Raw genomic sequence first — 19,599 nt, 5'->3', positions numbered from 1 at the left:
CAAGAGAGCACGGCATCAGTGATTCATGATAATAATGATACTAATAATGGATAGTATCGGTTTAGCACCTTTCGTCGGTTACAAGGCACTGGGTGAATCATCCATTATCACGTGCAGCGGCTCTCTGGGTGATGTGCAGTAGACACAATTAGCGGAGGTGGCGGAGGAGGGGAATTTCAGCCCAGATTTTAAATTAAGCCAGGAAGCCTGGGAAAACCCCATCTCTTTTCAAAAGTCCCATGAAACCTTTATAGATCACAGTGAGTCAGGAACGTGGTTTCGCATCTCACGCAGCGGAGGCGATGTCTCCGACCGCACAGAGTCACTGTGACCGGACTTCAGTGTCGGTTTCCAGCTCGATAACGAGCTGAAAGCAAAGACTTTACTCTATGGACCCAGCAACTGCAGAGATGTCTCAGGTTTCCGCCATCTAGAACACACAACCTGTTTCGCTTATGGGCTTGTGTAAAGGATTTCGAGGCGCAGCTCCAACTCTGTTAAAATAAATCAAAGATGAATAAACAGGCAAACAATTGAAACCACTAACTTGGAAATACGTGGAGGCAGTGCAGGAGGGAATCCATTACGTGTCTTTGAGATGTCCCCTGTCGCCCGCACTTTGCCAGGGCGCAGATGGGAAGGATGGCGCAGCGAGCTGGGGCGGAGGGCATCTGGATGCCGCCATCTTTAAGCGTTTAAGGAAAGAAAGAGGCCCTCTGGGCCCGTGGCTCACGTGCCCCGTGACCCCTGCTGACACAGCCTCCGACTTCAAAGCATTCCTCCTGCCACCGACCGCGCATTGTTTTTGGTTAACAATCGGGATGTCTGCAGCTTAGACACGCACACAAACACACACATACAAAGACATGCACACACATACACACACACAAACCCACATACAAAGACAGGCACACACACATACAAACACATGCACATGCATGCACACACATGAACACACACAAAGACATGCACGCACACACGAACACACAATGACATGCACGCACACACACGCACCCATGTGTACACACAAGTACACACACGTGTATATACTTGCATGCACACACACAGACGCATATACACAGATGCATGCCCACATGCACACAAACACACACATATACATGCAAATGTACAAACGTGCACACATGCTCACAGAAACACACACACACACATACAGCAGGCATAGAGTACAACCCCATCCAGCTGGTTTGACAGTATCGTTTGACATATTTGCATGATAATGCTGACCTCTGACCCCTTTTCCCACTCAACAGCTACACTTATAAAGAACGGAGTGAGGAACTGATTACAAAATACAATGCGCTGTATATGCTTCTCTGTGGCAGTGTAAACAAAAATCCATTTTACTGGACTGATTACATTAAAAATGTGTGGACGTCCAACTGACCGTGCCTGCTAAATATATCACCGGTCCTTGTTTACAGTGTCTTAAACAGCAGCTGTACCCACAGTATGCACCTTTTTGAGTAGTGGAGGTTTTTCCATAAAACAGCTGGCTTGTGATTGGAAGCAAGGCCATTTTCAAGAAAAGCTGAATTTCTCAGGCGGAAGAAACCATGGAGGTGGGTCCGAAGAATCGCCTTTTATTTATAAACCGTCGTCAGCTTTAAAAAAAACAGAAACATTAACACAATTTCTTATAGTCTATTGCAGGGGTCGGCAACCCTGGTCCTGGAGAGCCGCAGGGTGTGCTGGCTTTTGTCGTTACTCAGCACTTAATTGATCGATTAAAGCAGTGGATTACACAGTTAACTCGCCTCACCTGGTTTCTTGGGTATGAATCAGTTGCTGGTATTAAAGCGAAAACAAAAACCAGCACACCCTGCGGCTCTCCAGGACCATGGTTGCCGACCCCTGGTCTATTGCATCTACTTTGATAATGCTACAGTCCTTGCCTTCTCATTTTAGTCGAAACGAAAAAGAAAAAACAAAGCAGGTAAACTTTTAACTTCAACTGTCCTTGATTCAAATGACTGAAGGGAGGGAGCAGTGTGTGGAATGCTAAAATAGCCAGTTAACTGAAATCAGCTGCTGATAAGGTTATCATCACTCGACTTGTTATTCATTCGTGCTTTCTTAACGGGTTCAAGACAGCCATCGGCTCAGATGAAATCCTCCGCCTCCCCCATGTCTGGTTTATTGGCAGATAGAGCTCGAAGGAGATCGAGTTTAATCCTGGTTAATATGAGAGAACAACCAGCATACCCCAGCTGTTTACAAAAAGTGGCATTTGGCCTTTTTGCAGCAATGCTTGTTTGTTAAAACCCTTCATGGGATAATAGTGCTACTGCCTCTCTTGATAAACATACAAAATCTTTGTAGTTTTTAAAATGATCACAAACAGTACTAGATTGATAGTTGCACTATTGATGGGATAATTATTGGCACCGTGCGGAAGACAGAAGTACGATAAAAGCAGTCGCGGTAATGAGAGTTGCAGCAGGAAGAGGCTCTCACATGGCCCGTGAGGATGGAGTTTATTAAAGGAAAGATTGCATTCTGGTATTCCTTTCAAATTTGTGGCCAGTCACCCGAACACCAGCTGTAGCTAGGCAGGACATGGGAGAGCCGGGTGTCGGGGGGTGCATACCGCACCATTCAATCATTCACCAAAAGCGTGTACAGGCATGCAAGTGACTGACGCCAACCAGCTGCAGTCAGCTGAGACCAGGGGTCTGGGGCCCGGGGCCGGTGCTGGCTGACACACGTGTCCGCAACCTGAGATCACTGCTTGTACACGCAGCAAACAAAATGTCTTACATACCGTTACAGGCAGCCCCGCGCAGCTGTGAGCCGCACAAGATGCTGCAGTTGGTCTGCAGGTGCGCGAAAGCATAAACCACAGAAGAAAAAGGAGGCAAACCCGTATCAAATGAAATATACACAAATGTGTGATTGAAACGTATGTATTTGACACACTGCCTCGACTGGGAGGTTCTCCAAGGTTCATGATTATATGGGTCTCCTCTTGAGCTCAGACTCATAGACCCAACAATAGCATTTTTCCCATTTCTCCCACAATGCAATGAGTCAGCTCCGTTTGTCAGTCCAGGACGCGGCTCCATGGGGACCAGCCGCAGACACGGACAGGGTGTCATTTTCCTCCACGCTTGGTTGTCACGCTTGCGTTTCTGTTCATTCTTCAGGCCAGCAGATTCACAGACTCACAGAGGCCCCACTGCACCGACTACAAAACCCCAACCGTAACACCCGGATTCGTTCAGCTCACTTCTCGCTCACTCTCCAAAGGAAACATTGTTTAATTGGGCTTTTGGATGTTTACACACACCGTTCTGAAACGGGAGAGGACAGTGAAATAAAAGTCAAATGTGGGCTCTCTGTGCAGAACGAGGCCTTCCAGGGAATGCATTCGCCTCATCGAGCCGTAAAAAATGGGACATGATCCAGTCACTCAGAAGCTCATCGAAACACTTAAAAGCTAAACTTCAATTAAAGCTGATCTATTGTCCTTCATAGGCGGGGGTTACGAGCAGATGTGGGAACATATGAGATTTCTTTTTAGTGGTCTGAGAGATTTAACTGGCCTTTTACAGCATACGAGACACTGGAAGGAGTAGAAACAAGCCTGTCACAGGTTTATACCTCTGCTAGTTTTCAAAACACAAAGAAGCGGGGCCAGTTTTAACCTCCGCCACCCCCGTCTGCAGTTAGGATTTCACAACGTTTCTTCCATTACTCTCTCAGTTTTGTCTCTTGTGAATGAGAATGAATGAAGCCTTGGAATAATTTAAACTAAATAGTTGCAGTTCAATACATCCTGACTGAACCAACCATGGACAGAGAGACACTCAGGACCGTTAGCAGCTCCTGTCTTCACAGAAGGCAGACGACATGGCGATTACAAAACCCATTTCCTGAGAAGGAAGATATAATGTCCCCCAGTGAAGGAACAAAAGAAACGCTGTGGGTTTTTCCTTTTTATTGTAAAGACAGACACAGAAACTGCAGTTCAACAGACGAGGCCACAGGGTGACTGCAAAACACTGATGCAGAAACCAAATGGCAGGATACTTCTTCCCAAATCCCCAATCTCCATCACCCACGTGTCAATGAGACATGCAAAGCATAAAAAAAAGCAACAAAAAAAAAAGCACTATGAACACGTACATATTTTCTGTAGTTTTCCTTTTAGAAACTCCTACAGTAGACAGCTAAGCCGGCATCAGAAATACTTTACAGGCTGTGTGAAAATGACATTTGCTACGGCGTGCCAAAAGCGGCTGGAGTCCCGTGTCACCGTCAGTTCGTCGAGGGGGCGCGGGGGGCGCGGGGGGGGGGGGGGTGAAACGGTACCTCCGGCGTCTCAGCCCTGTGAGGCGCTTCCTCAGATTACCGCTCCTCGCCGGAGAAGACCGGCACAGGGTATAGGCTGGGCATGTGCCCTCTGGGCGAACGGCTCACAGGTCTAACGCAGTATTAATGGTGTGTGTGGTACAGTCACGGTAGGCTCAGAACCATGCACTGGGAACTAGCTCATCATCCGGGGGTTGAGTGGCTCTGGCTGTTGGAGAGGGGTTGGGAGGGAGGTGGAGGGTGGGAGGGGAGGTGGGGTGGAGGGTGGGGAGGTCAGGAGGGGGGGTTGACGGGAGGGGAGAGTTGGTGGAGGGTGGGTGGGGTGTTTGGGAGGGAGGGGGATGGAGGGTGGGAGGGGAGGGGAGGTGGGGGTGGAGGGGGCTGTGGGAGTTAAAGGTGCACCATGCACGGGGGGAGCCAGAGGTGCTGACCAGCGGGCTGGGATGGGCCGGGCTGGGCCAGCTTTATCAGTTCTCAAGGAAAGCCACGTAGTCAGTGAGCCTGGCCAGCTGCTGCTCGTTGGGAACCAGAGAGACTGGGGGAGGATCTGCAAAAGAGGAGGAGAGAGTGAGAGTGAGAGAGAGCCAGAGAGAGGAGGGGAGTGAAAGGGGGAGGAGAACAAAGAAAGAGGGGGAGAAGGAAATACAGCACAGAGGGGAGGGAAAGAGATGGAGAGGGAAGAGAAAGAGAGAGGGAGGGGTTGGAAAAAGATACGGAGAGTGAAGGAAAGAGGGAGGAAGCAGAGGAGAAAGAGGGGGAGAGAGAGAGACGGAGGGAGGGAAAGGGAAAAAGGGCAGATTCCATACAGCCGAGTGTACACTGCGTGCCTCAGGCAGGCTTGGCCAGAGCCGAGCTGCAGAAGCAGAGGTGTTTCCTGTGCTGCAGAGATCCCACAGATGCTTGGACAGCACCACTCTCTGCCCAATCCTCAGGGCACCATGGGAACCCCAATCACACAGCCCCACTCCCCTTCATCTAAATCATGATTTTACCGCTATACTCTCCCGTCCACTGAGAAATCTTTAAATGTGCTTTAATATACACGCTGAATTAAAGAACGCTGTGAAAATGTATTCATTTAGAAATTGATTTATTAAACCCATTAAAACAACTGCATTTTTTGTGGTCGTTTAGTAAGTAATTCTAGACGTTTCATGTCTTAGGCCACTTGTTTTCCATTTTCTAAGCGCCATTAATCAGAAGGGAAGGCTGCCTGGCTGCCACCACATGTGTCCTTTAGATGTTGTGCCTGATGACCCACTGATTGGAGGAGGGCTTCACCCTTGGAACAGACATCCTATTAAAGGCTGTCCTTAGTGAATACAATAAAAACCCCAGAAGACAAACATAAATGCATATGCATGCTTGTGGTTCCGTCTCTAACTCTTCCTGTTGTTGCATGTTCAACATAAAAAACAACAGGAACGACCGTCTGAAAGCGCACGCGATAATTCAACAGGCTGGACAGCCTCTTAAGTAAACTGTTTCAGAGGAAGAATAACATTATCGGAGGTTTATGGAAATTGCTATCAACACAGGAATAGTCCAAGTCTGGTGGGAGAAGGACGATAACGGTGATGGGCCCGCGCCTTGTGGAAAAACAGAAAACCAAACAAAAAAACACAAATGTTTCAAAGTGATGCAACAGCTCCCCCTACCTGGCTTCTGAGGCATAACCATCCTGGTGTTGGGGTCCGCCTGCCAGCCCTGACTCACAACCCCTGTAGATGACAAAGACAGACAGACACAGGGAAAGACAGAAAGACGGTCTGTGAGCAACAGATACGGTTACAGAATGAGACTCCTCTGCTGGCTCAAGGTGACCCCACTGACAAAAGTACGGCGGTGCTGTAAAAATAGAAGGCCTGAAAGAGAGAGAAGAGGCAGTAGACAGGCTCTGAACTGCAGCCATCGTCTTTTCTGTGGTTCTTTTAAGCTTAACGAGACAGTCAGAAGACTGAGCATTAGTCATTACATCATATCTTTCCACCAAGTGTACTGAGCATTCAACAGAATGCATGACATTGGTCTGAATGTGTACAATAGATGTGGGGTTCGGACAGTTAAAGATGAAGATGACACCTTTAAGGAGATTCAAGGTCAGGAGAGTTAGCGAGAGCTGACTGACTTGGACACAAGGAGGTGCGTGTTGAAGGCTTTGGGTCGAGAGGAGTCATTGAGGTGTGTGGGTGAGGAATGGCTCACTGGTTCAGGAGAGTCAGTGAGAGCTGACTGTGACTTGGACACCAGGAGGTGCGTGTTGAAGGCTTTGGGTCGAGAGGAGTCACTGAGGTGTGTGGGTGAGGAATGGCTCACTGGTTCAGGAGAGTCAGAGAGGGCTCACTGACTCAGGCTCAGCTCAGCTCACCTTTCACTGCCTCCTCCACTGAGTATCCCACAAAGGCGGCAAAGTCATCCGCTGTGATGGACGTGTAGGCCTGCGCCACCAGGCCAAATGCCCTCCTGCGAGTGGTTTCTGTGGACACACACACACACACACACACACACACACACAGTAATGAGGCACAAGGGGTCTGGTCAAATGTTTCTCTTATCATTTCTAATGTGACAAAGACAGCCTCTAAAAGTGCTGACATGCACCATGTGGCAGCCTCTCTGCATAGCCATGGCCGGCTTGTGAAATATGCAGGGGCCCCCAGGCCCCCAAGAGCCAGACAGACGTGCTCGTTGGCTCGTCCGGCCTCCTGCATCTTGTTGTGCTCTTTATAAACAATGCCAACGTCAAAGGATAAGAGCCTTCCAACTGGAGCATGGCAACACTTTTATGTATCAACAACACCCCGCGGTAACACCGCAACAGTAACCACCGCGACGGGGAGGAACAGCTGCTTGTGTACAAAACGACACCACTGCTTTGAGCGCTGCAAATCTCCTAAAATTTTTCAGGTTTTTTTTTTTTTTTTTTTTCACCCATGCCTTTCCTGTGCTTGTGTGTGCGCATTGTCTTTAATTAATTACACATTTGGTTGAAATGGATGCACATGTTGGGGGAAATAAATAAAGAACGCGTTACAAGGCGATGCCAGCACAGTGATGTAACGGGGCCAGGAAAGAGGCTTTAAATTCTGCTGATTAAACCCCAGGGCTCCAGCCTTGTGTGGCCTGGATTTTGTTCCCTCAGACCTTGTTCTCTGAGGATGTAAGAGATAGTGTACAACGGAAAACATACAGCCACAAGTGTTCCGTCAAAATAAAGAAGACATCCAACGACAACAGAGGCGTGTACACAGACACAGTAAGGTGGGGGAGAAAAACTGCAATGCATGTGGTTTCAACTCTCTGAGTTCATCATTACATCATAACATCATTATGAGGAGAACCAATGGGGGGGTAGGAAATAACAGCAAGAGGCCAAAGCAGTACAATTTCGGTCTGGAAACTACATACAGGCATTTGACCTACTTCATAGTTAATGACGAAATCCATTTAATCGGTCCCTAAAAACCCTAAACCCTAAAAATCTGCCAACTTCACTATACTTATTAGAAATTCATGAGTAGAATCAGCCTTAAAAATGACAACTGGACTCTGGATGCATAAGCAACTGACCGACGATAAACGGCATTGAATTGTGCAAATTTGCAGTGGCAGTTTAGACACTCAGCCAATTAAAGTAGGGCATTCAAGGCCTTATCAGGATGTGTGAAACACTGCACCGGAGATGTAAATGACATCATTACAGCTAAAAGAAAGGCAGCGATTGAAGCCATAGGCACAGGGATGCGGATGGGAGCTCAGAGAAAGCCTGGTTCTCCACAGAAAAACCCTTGTTGTGCCGTTTTCTTTCCTTGCTGCTACATGTCCTCGGGTCTATTTTGAGCAGCGCCCACAGACTGATATGGTGAGGGCCAGCAGTGCCCCCCTCCCCCCGCGTCCTCAAACCCGCCGCCCCCTTGCCTTCCCAGGCATGGTACACGGCAGCTGAAGCCGTCGGGTCAGGGACAGAAATCCGACTCCGCCCGCAATGCCCCGGCCGTCTATTCCCAGAGCCTCATCGCCTCTCCATCTCCTTTTGTTAAAAATAGCCGATCCCATCACCCGAGAAACTGCTGCAAGGCTCTTTTTTCAACTGTGTCAAAAGGCAATATTTGCGCGCCCCCCCCGGTAACAAAACCAAATTCTGTGTTTTCTCCTGGCTCCCCCAAACAAGATGTGGCCTCGTCGAGTCGTTCGCCCATGGTAAACAAGAAGAATGCCGCATTGTTTGCTTTACTTCAACTTTATTTTAAACGTTATGACCATCAGTCAAGTGCATTCCATACCTTTTTCAAGTATTTAACAATTCGACATGGAAGACATTCTATCTAGGCTTGCTGAAAAACTAACAATACCAATGCCATTGAACTCTAATTCAGACTTTTAACTAGGCAGATATTATTAAGTGTAAACATGAATCTACAGGACATCAATAAATAATTCAGTATAAAACTGACATTACAATACAAAAGTATAAAATACAAAAGTATATACAAAATGGTACATTTTGTATGTGTAAAAAAAGAAAACATTGCACTTATGGTGGAGATAAACTAGGACATCACAGCACCATGAACTATCGCTGGATTTAAGAAAACTATACATCTCCACAGAACATTTGTCAACTCCTAATGTGATTTCTCCTCCACAGATCTCCCCACAAGCTTCAATCAAATGTCCTTCTCTTTCAAGAAACTAAAAGTTCACAAGTTTAAAACCGTAGGCTCATCTATTCTTCCTCTTCCTCTGCCTCGTCGTCTGCATCTTCGTAATCTGAGTCGGCCCCAAAGTCCATTTTGCCCAGGATTGCTTCGATGTCCTCCGTCTCCAACGTGAAGTGGTCCATCTTCTCGAACCCGGGCTCGGGCCTCTGCAGGAGGGAGTTCTTCGCCGCATCCTTGGTCTGGCTGATGAGCTGCTTGGCAGTCAGGAGGAACTCGGCCACGCCGCTCTTCTCCATGGTCTGCACAGCCTCGTCCATCAGCTTGGTGCTGCCCTGCAGCTGCTCGGTGTGCTGCTGCACCAGGGAGCGCAGGAAGCGCACCTTCTCGTCCTGCTCCTGGCCGATCTTCTCCAGGAGCTGGCCCTTGCGCTCCTCCAGGATGGCGTAGAGCAGGTCGAACTTCTCGCCCAGGACCTGCTTCTGCCGCTGGCTGTTCTCCTGCACTGTCTTGCAGCTGTCCTCCATCTGCGTCAGCAGGGCCTGCAGGCAGCTGTTGCCGGCCATCAGCATCTCGATGGAGTTGCTGAGCTCCACCTTGTGGTTCTGGTAGACGTTCTGCAGCGGCTGCACCTCGCAGTCCTTGTGGGAGCCGAACACCTTGCAGAGGGAGCAGGTGGGAACCTGGCAGGTGATGCAGTAGATGTTGATCTTCTCCTCCTCGTGCTCCTGGCACATGGGCTCGTTGCTGTCCTTGGGCTTGAGCGGGGCCTCGGTGGATCCCCCGCCGCCCTCCTGCTGCTGCTTGTAGATATCTATGATGTTCTCCACCAGCAGGTTCCTCTGGAGCCCGTGGACCCCGTGCCGGTCCAGCACCACCTCGAAGCGGCAGGTGGGGCACCGGAAGATGCCCCCGGAGAAGTGGTAGGGGTTGCGGGAGTCGTAGAGGTCGCTGGCGCAGCCCCGGCAGAGGTTGTGCTGGCAGGGGAGGATGACCACCGGCTTGGTGAACATGTCCAGGCAGATGGGGCAGCTCAGCTGCTTCTCCAGGCTCTCCATGGGGCTGGAGGACCTCCTCATGTGGCCGGTGCGGATATCCATTCTGGGCTCCAAGTGCGAATCGGAACTGTATCCCTGAAAGCTTGATGGGAAAAGGAAGGAAGCACTGAGAAGGCTCTTTGCGTTCGTTGCGCTGAGAAGCCGGTACCGTTGCTGCTGGGTGCTACTAGTGCTGTTCTCGTCGAGAGGTTTGTTTTGATCTGCCCGGGCTCGGTCTCGACGGCCCGCATTTATAGCGCCCGGCCGCCTGCGACACCCGATAGCCGCCCCGGCTGCTGGAGGATTCCTGTTGGCTTGTTTGTCAGTCTCTTTTCGGAGAAAAAGCCCCTCCCCCCTCACGGGGGTCACATGCCACAATGAGCTACACCCTCCCCCCCCCGATCCCCCTGTCCCAGGGAGTTATGCTTAAGGGCAAAGTCAGTGTGAGAGATAAACAGGCCACATGTGACAGAAGAGGGCTACACGATGTTTGTTTCCTCATACGCCGTTTCCTGGCAGTACTGCGCGGCCCTGCCACCTGCTAAAGAGGCAATTTTGTTTACATCCATCTCGTTTCCTTCATCTGGGCACCAAGAAAAAAAGAACCTCTGGTAATCCCCTTTCACTTTAGAATAAATGCTTACCTGTCCACCCCAATTTTAAAAGTATGCCTACCAACACCGTGTTTATTTCTATGGATGAACAGTATCCCTAGATCCCCATCTATACTGAGAGAGGCTGCTATCTCCGGGGGATATAAAATAAGCTAAATTTAGCCTGAAATGTAGCCACAGTTGTAGTTATTTCAAAGTTAATATGAAGGTTGCCACAACCCCATTTGCAGCGGCCAAATAATATGCACCGTAAAAAATGCTACATTTTCCATTACCTAACAAAGATGACAAGCCAACAGTATGCACAGATTCAAGGCATTATTTCTGTTTGTGTGAAACCTAATAATATGTATATAGGCAAACGAAAAATGTCGACTTACTGTAACAAAGCCAGCATTAACATGATGCATGAGTGGCTCGCCACCAAGATATCTTTTAGTGTAACTTTCAGTTAGCAAACACCCATTATCAACTGGTTTACGGTAGCTAGTCATTCCACTGCTGAATATACATTTCATATTTCACGATTAATGAGATCTATTATCTTTATTTACGCATTTGAGAACAAAGCCAATATGAACAATTCGATCATTTTAAAATGCAATTACAATAGAGCAAACATGCATAGTACCCTTTCAATTGTTTTTAATTCAATTCATTTCCATTTTTTATTGATTTATGTATTTACTTATGTACTTGTTTGAAACATAGGTCACATTGGTCTGTTGGCAACTAGTAATGAGACCTTGCCAACACAAGCAAAACAAGCATAACACCAGTTAAGAGTTATCACAGGTCCGGAGAAGCTGGTACTATTATGGAATGCTGTAAACAGTCAGTCAGTCACACATGCGACCGTTTCCCATGACGACAATCTTGTGCAACTCTGACATGGAAGTACAGTACTTATTGTGTTGTTTATCAGACGGCTAAATATACCAGCTGTTGAGGGGTAGGCCAGAGGGCACAAGGTGTGATATTTTTACCCGCGGCAGGGCGGGGTTACGTCATCAGTCCCCAGCCTCGTGCACAGGCAGAGAAGGGCATTCAAGCACGCTGGGTTCAAGCCTCAATTCATCCGCCACTCACAGGTACGTACGTTACCACTTCTCTCCAACAACGCAGGGGGGTTCAACGGCACGGTTTTAAAAATCTGAGAATGCATCCTACCTCCGCTACTTATAATCACGCGACCATCGTCGAGTGCCACGTCCTTTACTCATTTCCAATGACGCAGAGCTGCATCACGATTAGAATAGATTCTAAAAAGGTTAAAAATTCTAACAAAGTTGTGTGCTGTTGAACTGTAATACCATCTGCTAAATGCATGATTGTTTTTCAACGAGCAACAGGGTTGTATTCTAGCAAATTTGAAATGCCTTGAAAGTAAATACTCCAAAGTATTTTTGACATGTAGCGATGGTGACAGATAGAATTAGTGCTGCCGCCTCAGTGTTTCTTTTTTTACATGCAAATGTTGAGGTGTAATGTTTTTCAAGCAATGAGTAGCTGACATCACTTCAAATATGATTTCACACAGAGAGCATATAGTATTATAACTATGAGGCAAAGTGTTTCAAACTTCATATTTTATTTTTTCAAACCTATCATGGACCCATTATCACCTTTAGGGTCTCACTAAACAGAATCGATTAAGTGGGTTTTCAAAGTTAACCATAAAGTGGTTAAACTAAAGTAGCTGGAAAATGGAAGCTTGAGTATAAATCTAAAATTTTTACCCACGAATTATTAATTAAATTCCTTTTTCGAAATAAAAGTATATGCTAACCTTTAAACATCCATTTGCTATACAGTCAATTGTTTTAAACGGTCAAATTGTAAAAAGAAATTGAAGAAAATGTTGCCGTGTTGCTGTCTTCAGTAGGTAGTAGCAATAGGAATAGTAGGAATAGATGTTACTAGATAGATTGTTACAACAACAATCGCATGATATGGTGCAGGTAACTTCATATAACAGTGTGGTGTACTACAGACACTCCTACACAGGTGTATGGCATGGCACAGGCAACCCTACACAGGTGCACAGTGTGACACAGGTAACCCAAACACAGGCGTATGGTGTAACACAGGTAACCCAATTCAGTGCGCAAGCGTTTGGTGTGTGTATTTGGTCATGAAACTCTGCACGGCTTGAACAGGTGTGTGTTTATCTTCATGTAGCCCTGTACAGGTGAGGATGGTGTATTTTGTGCATACAGTGTTCAACAGGTGTGTTTCTGTGTATCCCTGCACAGGTGTGTGTTTTGCTTACGTAGCCCTGTGCAGGTGTGTGGGGAGTGGTTTTGTGCATTTATCCCTGTGCCGGTGTGTGTTTGTGTACGAATCCCTGTGCAAGTGTGTGAGTAGAAGTTTTGTGTATCCCTGCAAAAGTGTGTGGTTTTGTGTATCCCTTCGCAGGTGTGTGTTTATGTGCACGTATCCCTGTGCAGGTGTGTGTTTTTGTGTATCCCTGCACAGGTGTGTGGGGAGTTGTTTGGAGCATTTATCCCAGTGCAGGTGAGTGGTTCTGTGCACATATCCCTGTGCAGGTGAGTGTTTTTGTTTACCTATCCCTGTGCAGGTGAGTGTTTTTGTTTACGTATCCCTGTGCAGGTGAGTGTATTTTTGCATGAATCCCTGTGCAGGTGTGGTTCTGTGCACGTATCTATGTGCAGGTGTGTGAGGCGAGGCAGCTACCTCTCAGGGCCTCCATGACGGGCAGGATGCTCTCTGACCACTGGTAGGCAGCGATGGTGGAGTAGATTCCTGGAAAGTCCCGCTGCCAGATGCGCTGTCCGACCGCCCAGATCGCTGCCAGCTCAGGGTTGGCCTGCAGGAAGAGACAGGAAGTGACAGGAAGTTCACTCCCGCTCCTACGCTTCAACATCAGGGGGCTCTGCTGCTGCAGTCTATAAACCAGCAGCTCCTTCCTAAAATAACACTTGCAAGTCTAGCAAGAGTGAAACATAAAAATCAGAGTAAACGCAGCACTTGCTATTCAAGCATGGCGGCAGAATAATGCCAATTGTATTTTCCAACAGTCAGAGACACAACATGCTCATTCAATAGTTTTTTTAGACACCGCAATCCTGAGTAATGTATGATACACTTTTAGGCAGGTGCCCATACAGGTGACTAAATTCCATCACACCGCACACGGGCAAGGCAGGGGCAGAGCTTTGCGTCACACTCGTCCCAGCTGAGAGTTAAACACTTTCTGGCGGTGCGGGGGCAGACGTTTCCTCAAGCTGCAGGAGACGGGGCTCTAAATGTCAGATGTCGCCCCTGCCAGCGGGCCAGCCCGTGTCAGGAGCAGCTCTAATAATAAAACCTCAAAGGACGCGCTCGCACGCCTGGGTCCGCGCTCACACGAGAGCAGAGGCGGTGCGCTCCTCCGCTGCCAGCGCTGCTTTCAATTATCCCATCAAAAGAACGCTTTTGAGCACCGCTTGACCCGTCCCCGTCCCCGTCCTGACCGAGAGGAGGAGGGATTCGGTGGCACGGATATCAGCATTCATCGCTTGAACCCGATGGCCATCCGGGTACCAATGGCTGGCTTTCTGCGCACATGTATGATTGGGTCTCCTCCACCCCCACACTGCATATGCGTGGCCTCTGGCTGCAACGTGCAGAGAAGCACCAGGCTGACACTGCGTGTTTCAGTGGAAACCGGGGAGTGGAATTAGCTCTAGCAAGCCGGCAGGCGGGAGAGTATATTGCACACGCTTGTTCAGTTTGTCAATTCGGACGGGAATGGCGATGCCAAATTTTTTAAAAGAAAGAATGCATTTCAAGTCATCACATGAATTCCTCATATGATTTGTGCTTCCTATCGTGAGTGACCTCAACAAAATTATCTGTTAATAAAAATTAATGCGTGGCGAAACCCTGAGACAGTTTGTGTTTCAGCAAGCCAAGATCTGTTCAGTCCAATAAATACCTCTCTGTGGGAAGATAATGGATAGTTTCAAGGAAAAACGATTCATTTTGAATTGGAATGAAAAGGAACACACAATTTCCAAAGAACTAAATATTTCCACTGAAAATGATGCACAAAAATAACAGTGTCAGTAAAACATTACGCATTGAGCATCTGTACTTATTAATCTTTTGATTTCAAATCTGAATGCTTTAAGTACACAGCAAAAATAACCCGTTTCCCTGCTACATATAGGACTACATTTCTGCCAGCTGAACAGCTGTTCACTGGATGTTTTTAGTTTTTCACACTATTCTCTGCAAACTAGAGACTCGTCCATATCTGCATGCTCAAATGATCCTGAAACCATCATGCTGCTGCCAGATATGCAGTAGATACTACAAGAATTGTTTCTCCCGATCAATTTTCCTGTTAAAGTCAATGGAAAAACTAATAATCAGGAGAAACTATTGACAGCAGCACAGTGGTTTGAGGCTCATTTGATACCTTGGACCCTTGATTCTGGTTAGTTCCATTGAAACATCTATAAAGCACAGCATTTTTCACATCGGCATTTTATAGTTTATCTTAATAATTATACTGTTGTGCATTGCCAGTCAGTGGCGCCGATAATTCCAGAGCCCAAATAATTCTGCTTGAGAATAAATAGGCCCAATTACAGGTACACAACATGGCTGCATTTCTTTTGTCTTTAATGGTCTCCAAAATTACTTACAGTTTTTATAGCTTGTGGAATCCGCTTCCAAAGATACCGAGCATTATTCCTGCAAACAGAAAACCGTTCTCAAGTGAGACTAGTGGACATCTTGCCATTTAACAACTGATTCTGGATCAGAAGCATTACTGTATAGTACATGTTATTTGGCTGATGCTTTTATCCCAAGTGACTTACAGTTGATTTGACTAAGCTGTAAGACAATATCCTCCTGGAGCAATGAGGGATTAAGGGTCTAATCGTTTCTGTGTGTATCACCAAAGCAAACAAAGTCAACAACAAATTCTAGCTCACATATGTCACCAAATGTTACTGGCCAACTCTTTCAGTTCAGCCCAGTTATATTTAGCCTCAAGAAAATAAAACATATTTGATATTTTCATACTAATATTTGTAGACCATAACAAATGCTTACTTTTTGCATGCCCTTTTATTTTATTTTTTTAATCCTCACAGATCTGCTGTTGATTATGAACTAGTGAAAAGAATATGCATATATATGAAAAAAGTTCAGGCTGCAGGCCTGACTTCACAGGATGGTAGTGAACAAAATGGCATGAAAACTGTGTGCTCAATGTACAAAATGCATTTAGTGTGAAGATAACATCATACTTTATAAAAATGGTAACCAAGAAACTGAACTTTTAGTAATTAGTGGGGGACTACTAATGTGTGCCAACAAACTTTATTATTGGGCTTTGTAAGAAATAACAACAGTTACCGCATTGCCTTTGCAAGCCAAGAAACCACTAGAAGCACAAGCTGAGTTTACTTACATTTGGAATACACTAGTGTCCCCTACAGGATTAGTACAGAATGAATCTGGTTGGATATTTGAACCTGCAAACTTGAGCTGACTAATGTGATTTCCTTCCAGAAAATACAAAAGAGACCTGGATTACAAATTCTGTTATGGCTGCAGATACAGAAATTTGAAGACAAAATACGAAATAATATGAATCTGCAAATATGATGACCGCTTACAATAAAAAATGTTCAAAATATTCATCATTATGAATGTGTGTTACTTTGCTGACTAATAAAATTATCGAAATGCAATGGACTTTCTCTTTCTACACATTCACAGAAAGCTTGAGCAGCCTCCAGACAAGACATTAAAATAACACCAAGACGTCAACATAAAACCTGAACATCCCAAGTCTTCTTAACAATGCCCCCACCATAACTTTGTTCAACACCACATTATTATAGTTGTTGTTGTTGTTGTTATTATTATGTAAGCCTGAAGCAGGCCAGACAGTAGCCTGTGTTGTTGAGGACTCACATGTCGTTGTGGAGGAGATACAGGGCCAGCAGCTGTGCATACACCTGAGGGGTGGCGATCCCGCCTGGAGCCTGGACAGAAAAGTCCATTAATCAACTCTGAATAGCATCAACGGTTACTCCATACAGTGTGTGCACGCAAAAAGAAGTTGGCGGTACACAGAGCTATTCCTTTCACATTTGGGGTTATTTCAGCAATCTAGAAAAGAGGATTCAGATAATTTTGGATTTCCCTCCGATGTGTTACCTTGGGGGGGAGGGAGCATTAATTCAGTCCCAAAATAAAAGTAAAATGCAGAGTTGTGTATTTGTAATACTGGGCTGACTACAACATTTGACTGATGATCCGTTCTTGGATAGCAAATGGGTTTTAAGTGAGAATAGATCAATGTTCTGAACGCCCGTAAACTCGAAGAGAATTTCCACGAAAAAGACAGGGGAAGACAAGATAAATTATGCAACGTGTTCAGGATGACCCATAAACATGTTGCTAGAGGTGACGCGATGACAAAACATAGATTTACACATAAACATGCTGCCAGCTAGAGGTGACAAGATGCCAAAACACCTTTGGCAGTATTCCTGCCTCAGAGAAAGATCAAGGCACACTCTGCTCAACAACTTCACTCAACAAGCCTCACTAAATTGCGTGCTAGTTGGTCGGCTTGCCAGATCATTAGATAAGTTAACTTAGCTACCTAATGCTAATAGTTTCAGTAAACAACTAACAGTTCGCTAGCTGCTTTGCTCTAATAGCACATTATCGCACTCAATGCTTGCTATGTAATGCTAGCGGTATTGACGCGTACACTGGCAGCGTATTGGTTGCTAAAACTCCCAGACAGCTGGCAATAACAAGTTTCACAGCAAATTCCACCCCCTGCAGCTGAAAATGAAGTTTCCGGTTGGTTAAATTAACGCTAGTCTAAGCTAGGTGGCTAGCAAGTTAAAACTACCGTACAGCTCACACTGAAACCCAAGTTAAATGACATACATGTAAACAAGAACACGGCCAAGTGCCCATTCGTATTTCATTTGACAGCCCAACAAGGTACCCACTGTTACCACAAGTAAGGTACAGTAGTAAAACGCCCACATGTTAGATGAAATTTCACATAAACACATTGGGCTTGCCAGCAATTTCAAGTAACACTGCTACCAACATTAGCTAGCTACCCAGCTAACATCAGCAAGTTGACGCATACGCAAGACCAGGTTTTGATTTTTTATGGTTAGCGAATACACGACAGCAACCATATCAATGAGATATTTTGAAATGCATGTCTGAAACCAAGTACCTCTAGCTCCTGAGCTTCACATTGCTCTAGTAATTTTTCGTAGTTGTCACCCATCACCACGGCCGCAGGCATCTTGAACGGAGAAGAGATTGCGTCGAAAAAAACGTCACTTCCTTTTTTTTCTTCTTCTTGGTGTTTTATGGCGTTTATTAAACAACAAAAGGAACATTACCGCCACCAACTGGTATGGAGTATGGTCTAGGATTATTAGATATGTAAATCGAAATAGGTTATTACCAGCACTAACTGGTTGACCAGCTCATACCCAGCTAGACTGGCTTATAACCAGCCTGAGAACTAGCTTGATTTTACAGCAGGTTAATATAAGGTGCTCGTGGTTCAACTCAGAGTTCAGAATGTTAGCAGTGTCTTTTCAATGATTGATCCTGTGTGCATCAATGCATTGTTGTAGTTTTCCTGGCAAATTGAGTGCCTAGGTCTACTGCTTGACTGACAATAGTATCATACATCAGGAAAAAGTGATAATGAATAGCAGGGTGAAAAAAGGCTGGGAAATGGGGGGAAAAAAAGAAAAGGGCTGGATTTATGAACGGTGTCATGAGCCTTAGATGGTACCCACTTTCACAAGTCAGGACATCCCTTGTGTACTCCAGACTTTCAATTCTCTATTCTTGAGTTATGCATGCTCCCAGGCCATGACAACAATGTTACTGATTTTCTATTGACAATTACAGACCAGCTGAACATTAATTGGAGTGACCAATATGTGAATCCGAAGAACTGTCACTCTATTAATGTTCAGCTGGTGTGTGATCATCAACATGAAATCACCAACATCATCGGATCATGGCCTGGGGAGCTTGCAGGAGTTGGTGGCTGGATTCAAACATTTCTGACCCCACAAATACATGGACGTTAATTACACCTTGCTCATGTCTTGGTGGAAATCTGACAAAGTGATTGAAATGGCAACATCCACCTTGGACACAGCTACACAGAGGATTTGTGCGCTTGAAAGAACAAATATCACCAACCATCGATTGAAAATGTCCTGCCACTAAAAGATTGAATGCTATTAGTAGTTGTAAAACTGGAGAGAGGGAATCATTTATTTGAGTTGGATGGTTGGATGGGATTGAATTGATAATGTTGTGAATTGACTGGTCAAACTGGCATTCAAAATCTCATAAAGCTGTCAAGATGAGCTGTATGCGAAAAATAGTAAGCTATAAAGAACCAAGAGAAACACACTCCACTCCAGAGATAGAGTGCATTATCAATAAATTAACCTGCAACATCTTATAAGCAAAATACATAACCTATTACTGATTAGACTCTGACAATTTAAGTGCCATTTAAAGCACTTGTGTTGCAGTATGAGTCTTTGGAGTCTTTATCATTGTACGACAGGAAGTAGGGGTTAAGATTTCTCTCTCCAACATCTATAATCTCCTTAATTCCATCAAGATGGGCAGTATGACATGTTTCTTGGAGAAACAGTAAGCAACAAAGAGAAAACAAGAAAAACACTCTGAATGCATCATCAATGAGTGTGCGTGGTGCTTTGTGGATTTTGGACTATTATCATGAGCTTTTGTCTTGGTACATTGACATGGCTGAATGTTAATTCAAAGGAATATTCATTGCCTGTTTGGATGCTGGAATCACCGTATTTGGTTTACTGTTTTTGCATAATATATTGTATGTTGTCTGAATGATGGAAAACATTATTTGTCTTGCCCACAGTTGAAATTCATGTA

General features: G+C 45.7%; 2 protein-coding genes across 2 annotated transcripts; both read right to left on the bottom strand.

The window, feature by feature from the left end:
* Positions 1-3,943: 3,943 nt before the first annotated feature.
* Positions 3,944-18,012, bottom strand: cops8 (COP9 signalosome subunit 8). The gene is made up of 7 exons (XM_061225895.1): positions 17,879-18,012; positions 16,582-16,652; positions 15,297-15,345; positions 13,339-13,471; positions 6,701-6,808; positions 5,991-6,053; positions 3,944-4,879 (listed from the first exon to the last, which is right to left on the bottom strand). The coding sequence occupies exons 1-7, from the start codon at positions 17,948-17,950 to the stop codon at positions 4,800-4,802; spliced, it is 576 nt and encodes a 191-aa protein (XP_061081879.1). The 5' UTR covers positions 17,951-18,012; the 3' UTR covers positions 3,944-4,799.
* On the bottom strand, positions 8,530-10,391 carry trim63b (tripartite motif containing 63b). Its single transcript, XM_061225888.1, has one exon. It carries the CDS (start codon positions 10,088-10,090, stop codon positions 9,059-9,061), a length of 1,032 nt encoding a protein of 343 aa, XP_061081872.1. The 5' UTR covers positions 10,091-10,391; the 3' UTR covers positions 8,530-9,058.
* Positions 18,013-19,599: the final 1,587 nt, after the last annotated feature.

Source organism: Conger conger, chromosome 17 (genome assembly GCF_963514075.1).
Source record: "Conger conger chromosome 17, fConCon1.1, whole genome shotgun sequence".
Classification (NCBI taxonomy): Eukaryota; Metazoa; Chordata; class Actinopteri; order Anguilliformes; family Congridae; genus Conger; species Conger conger.
This window is presented reverse-complemented; position numbering and strand designations above follow the sequence as displayed.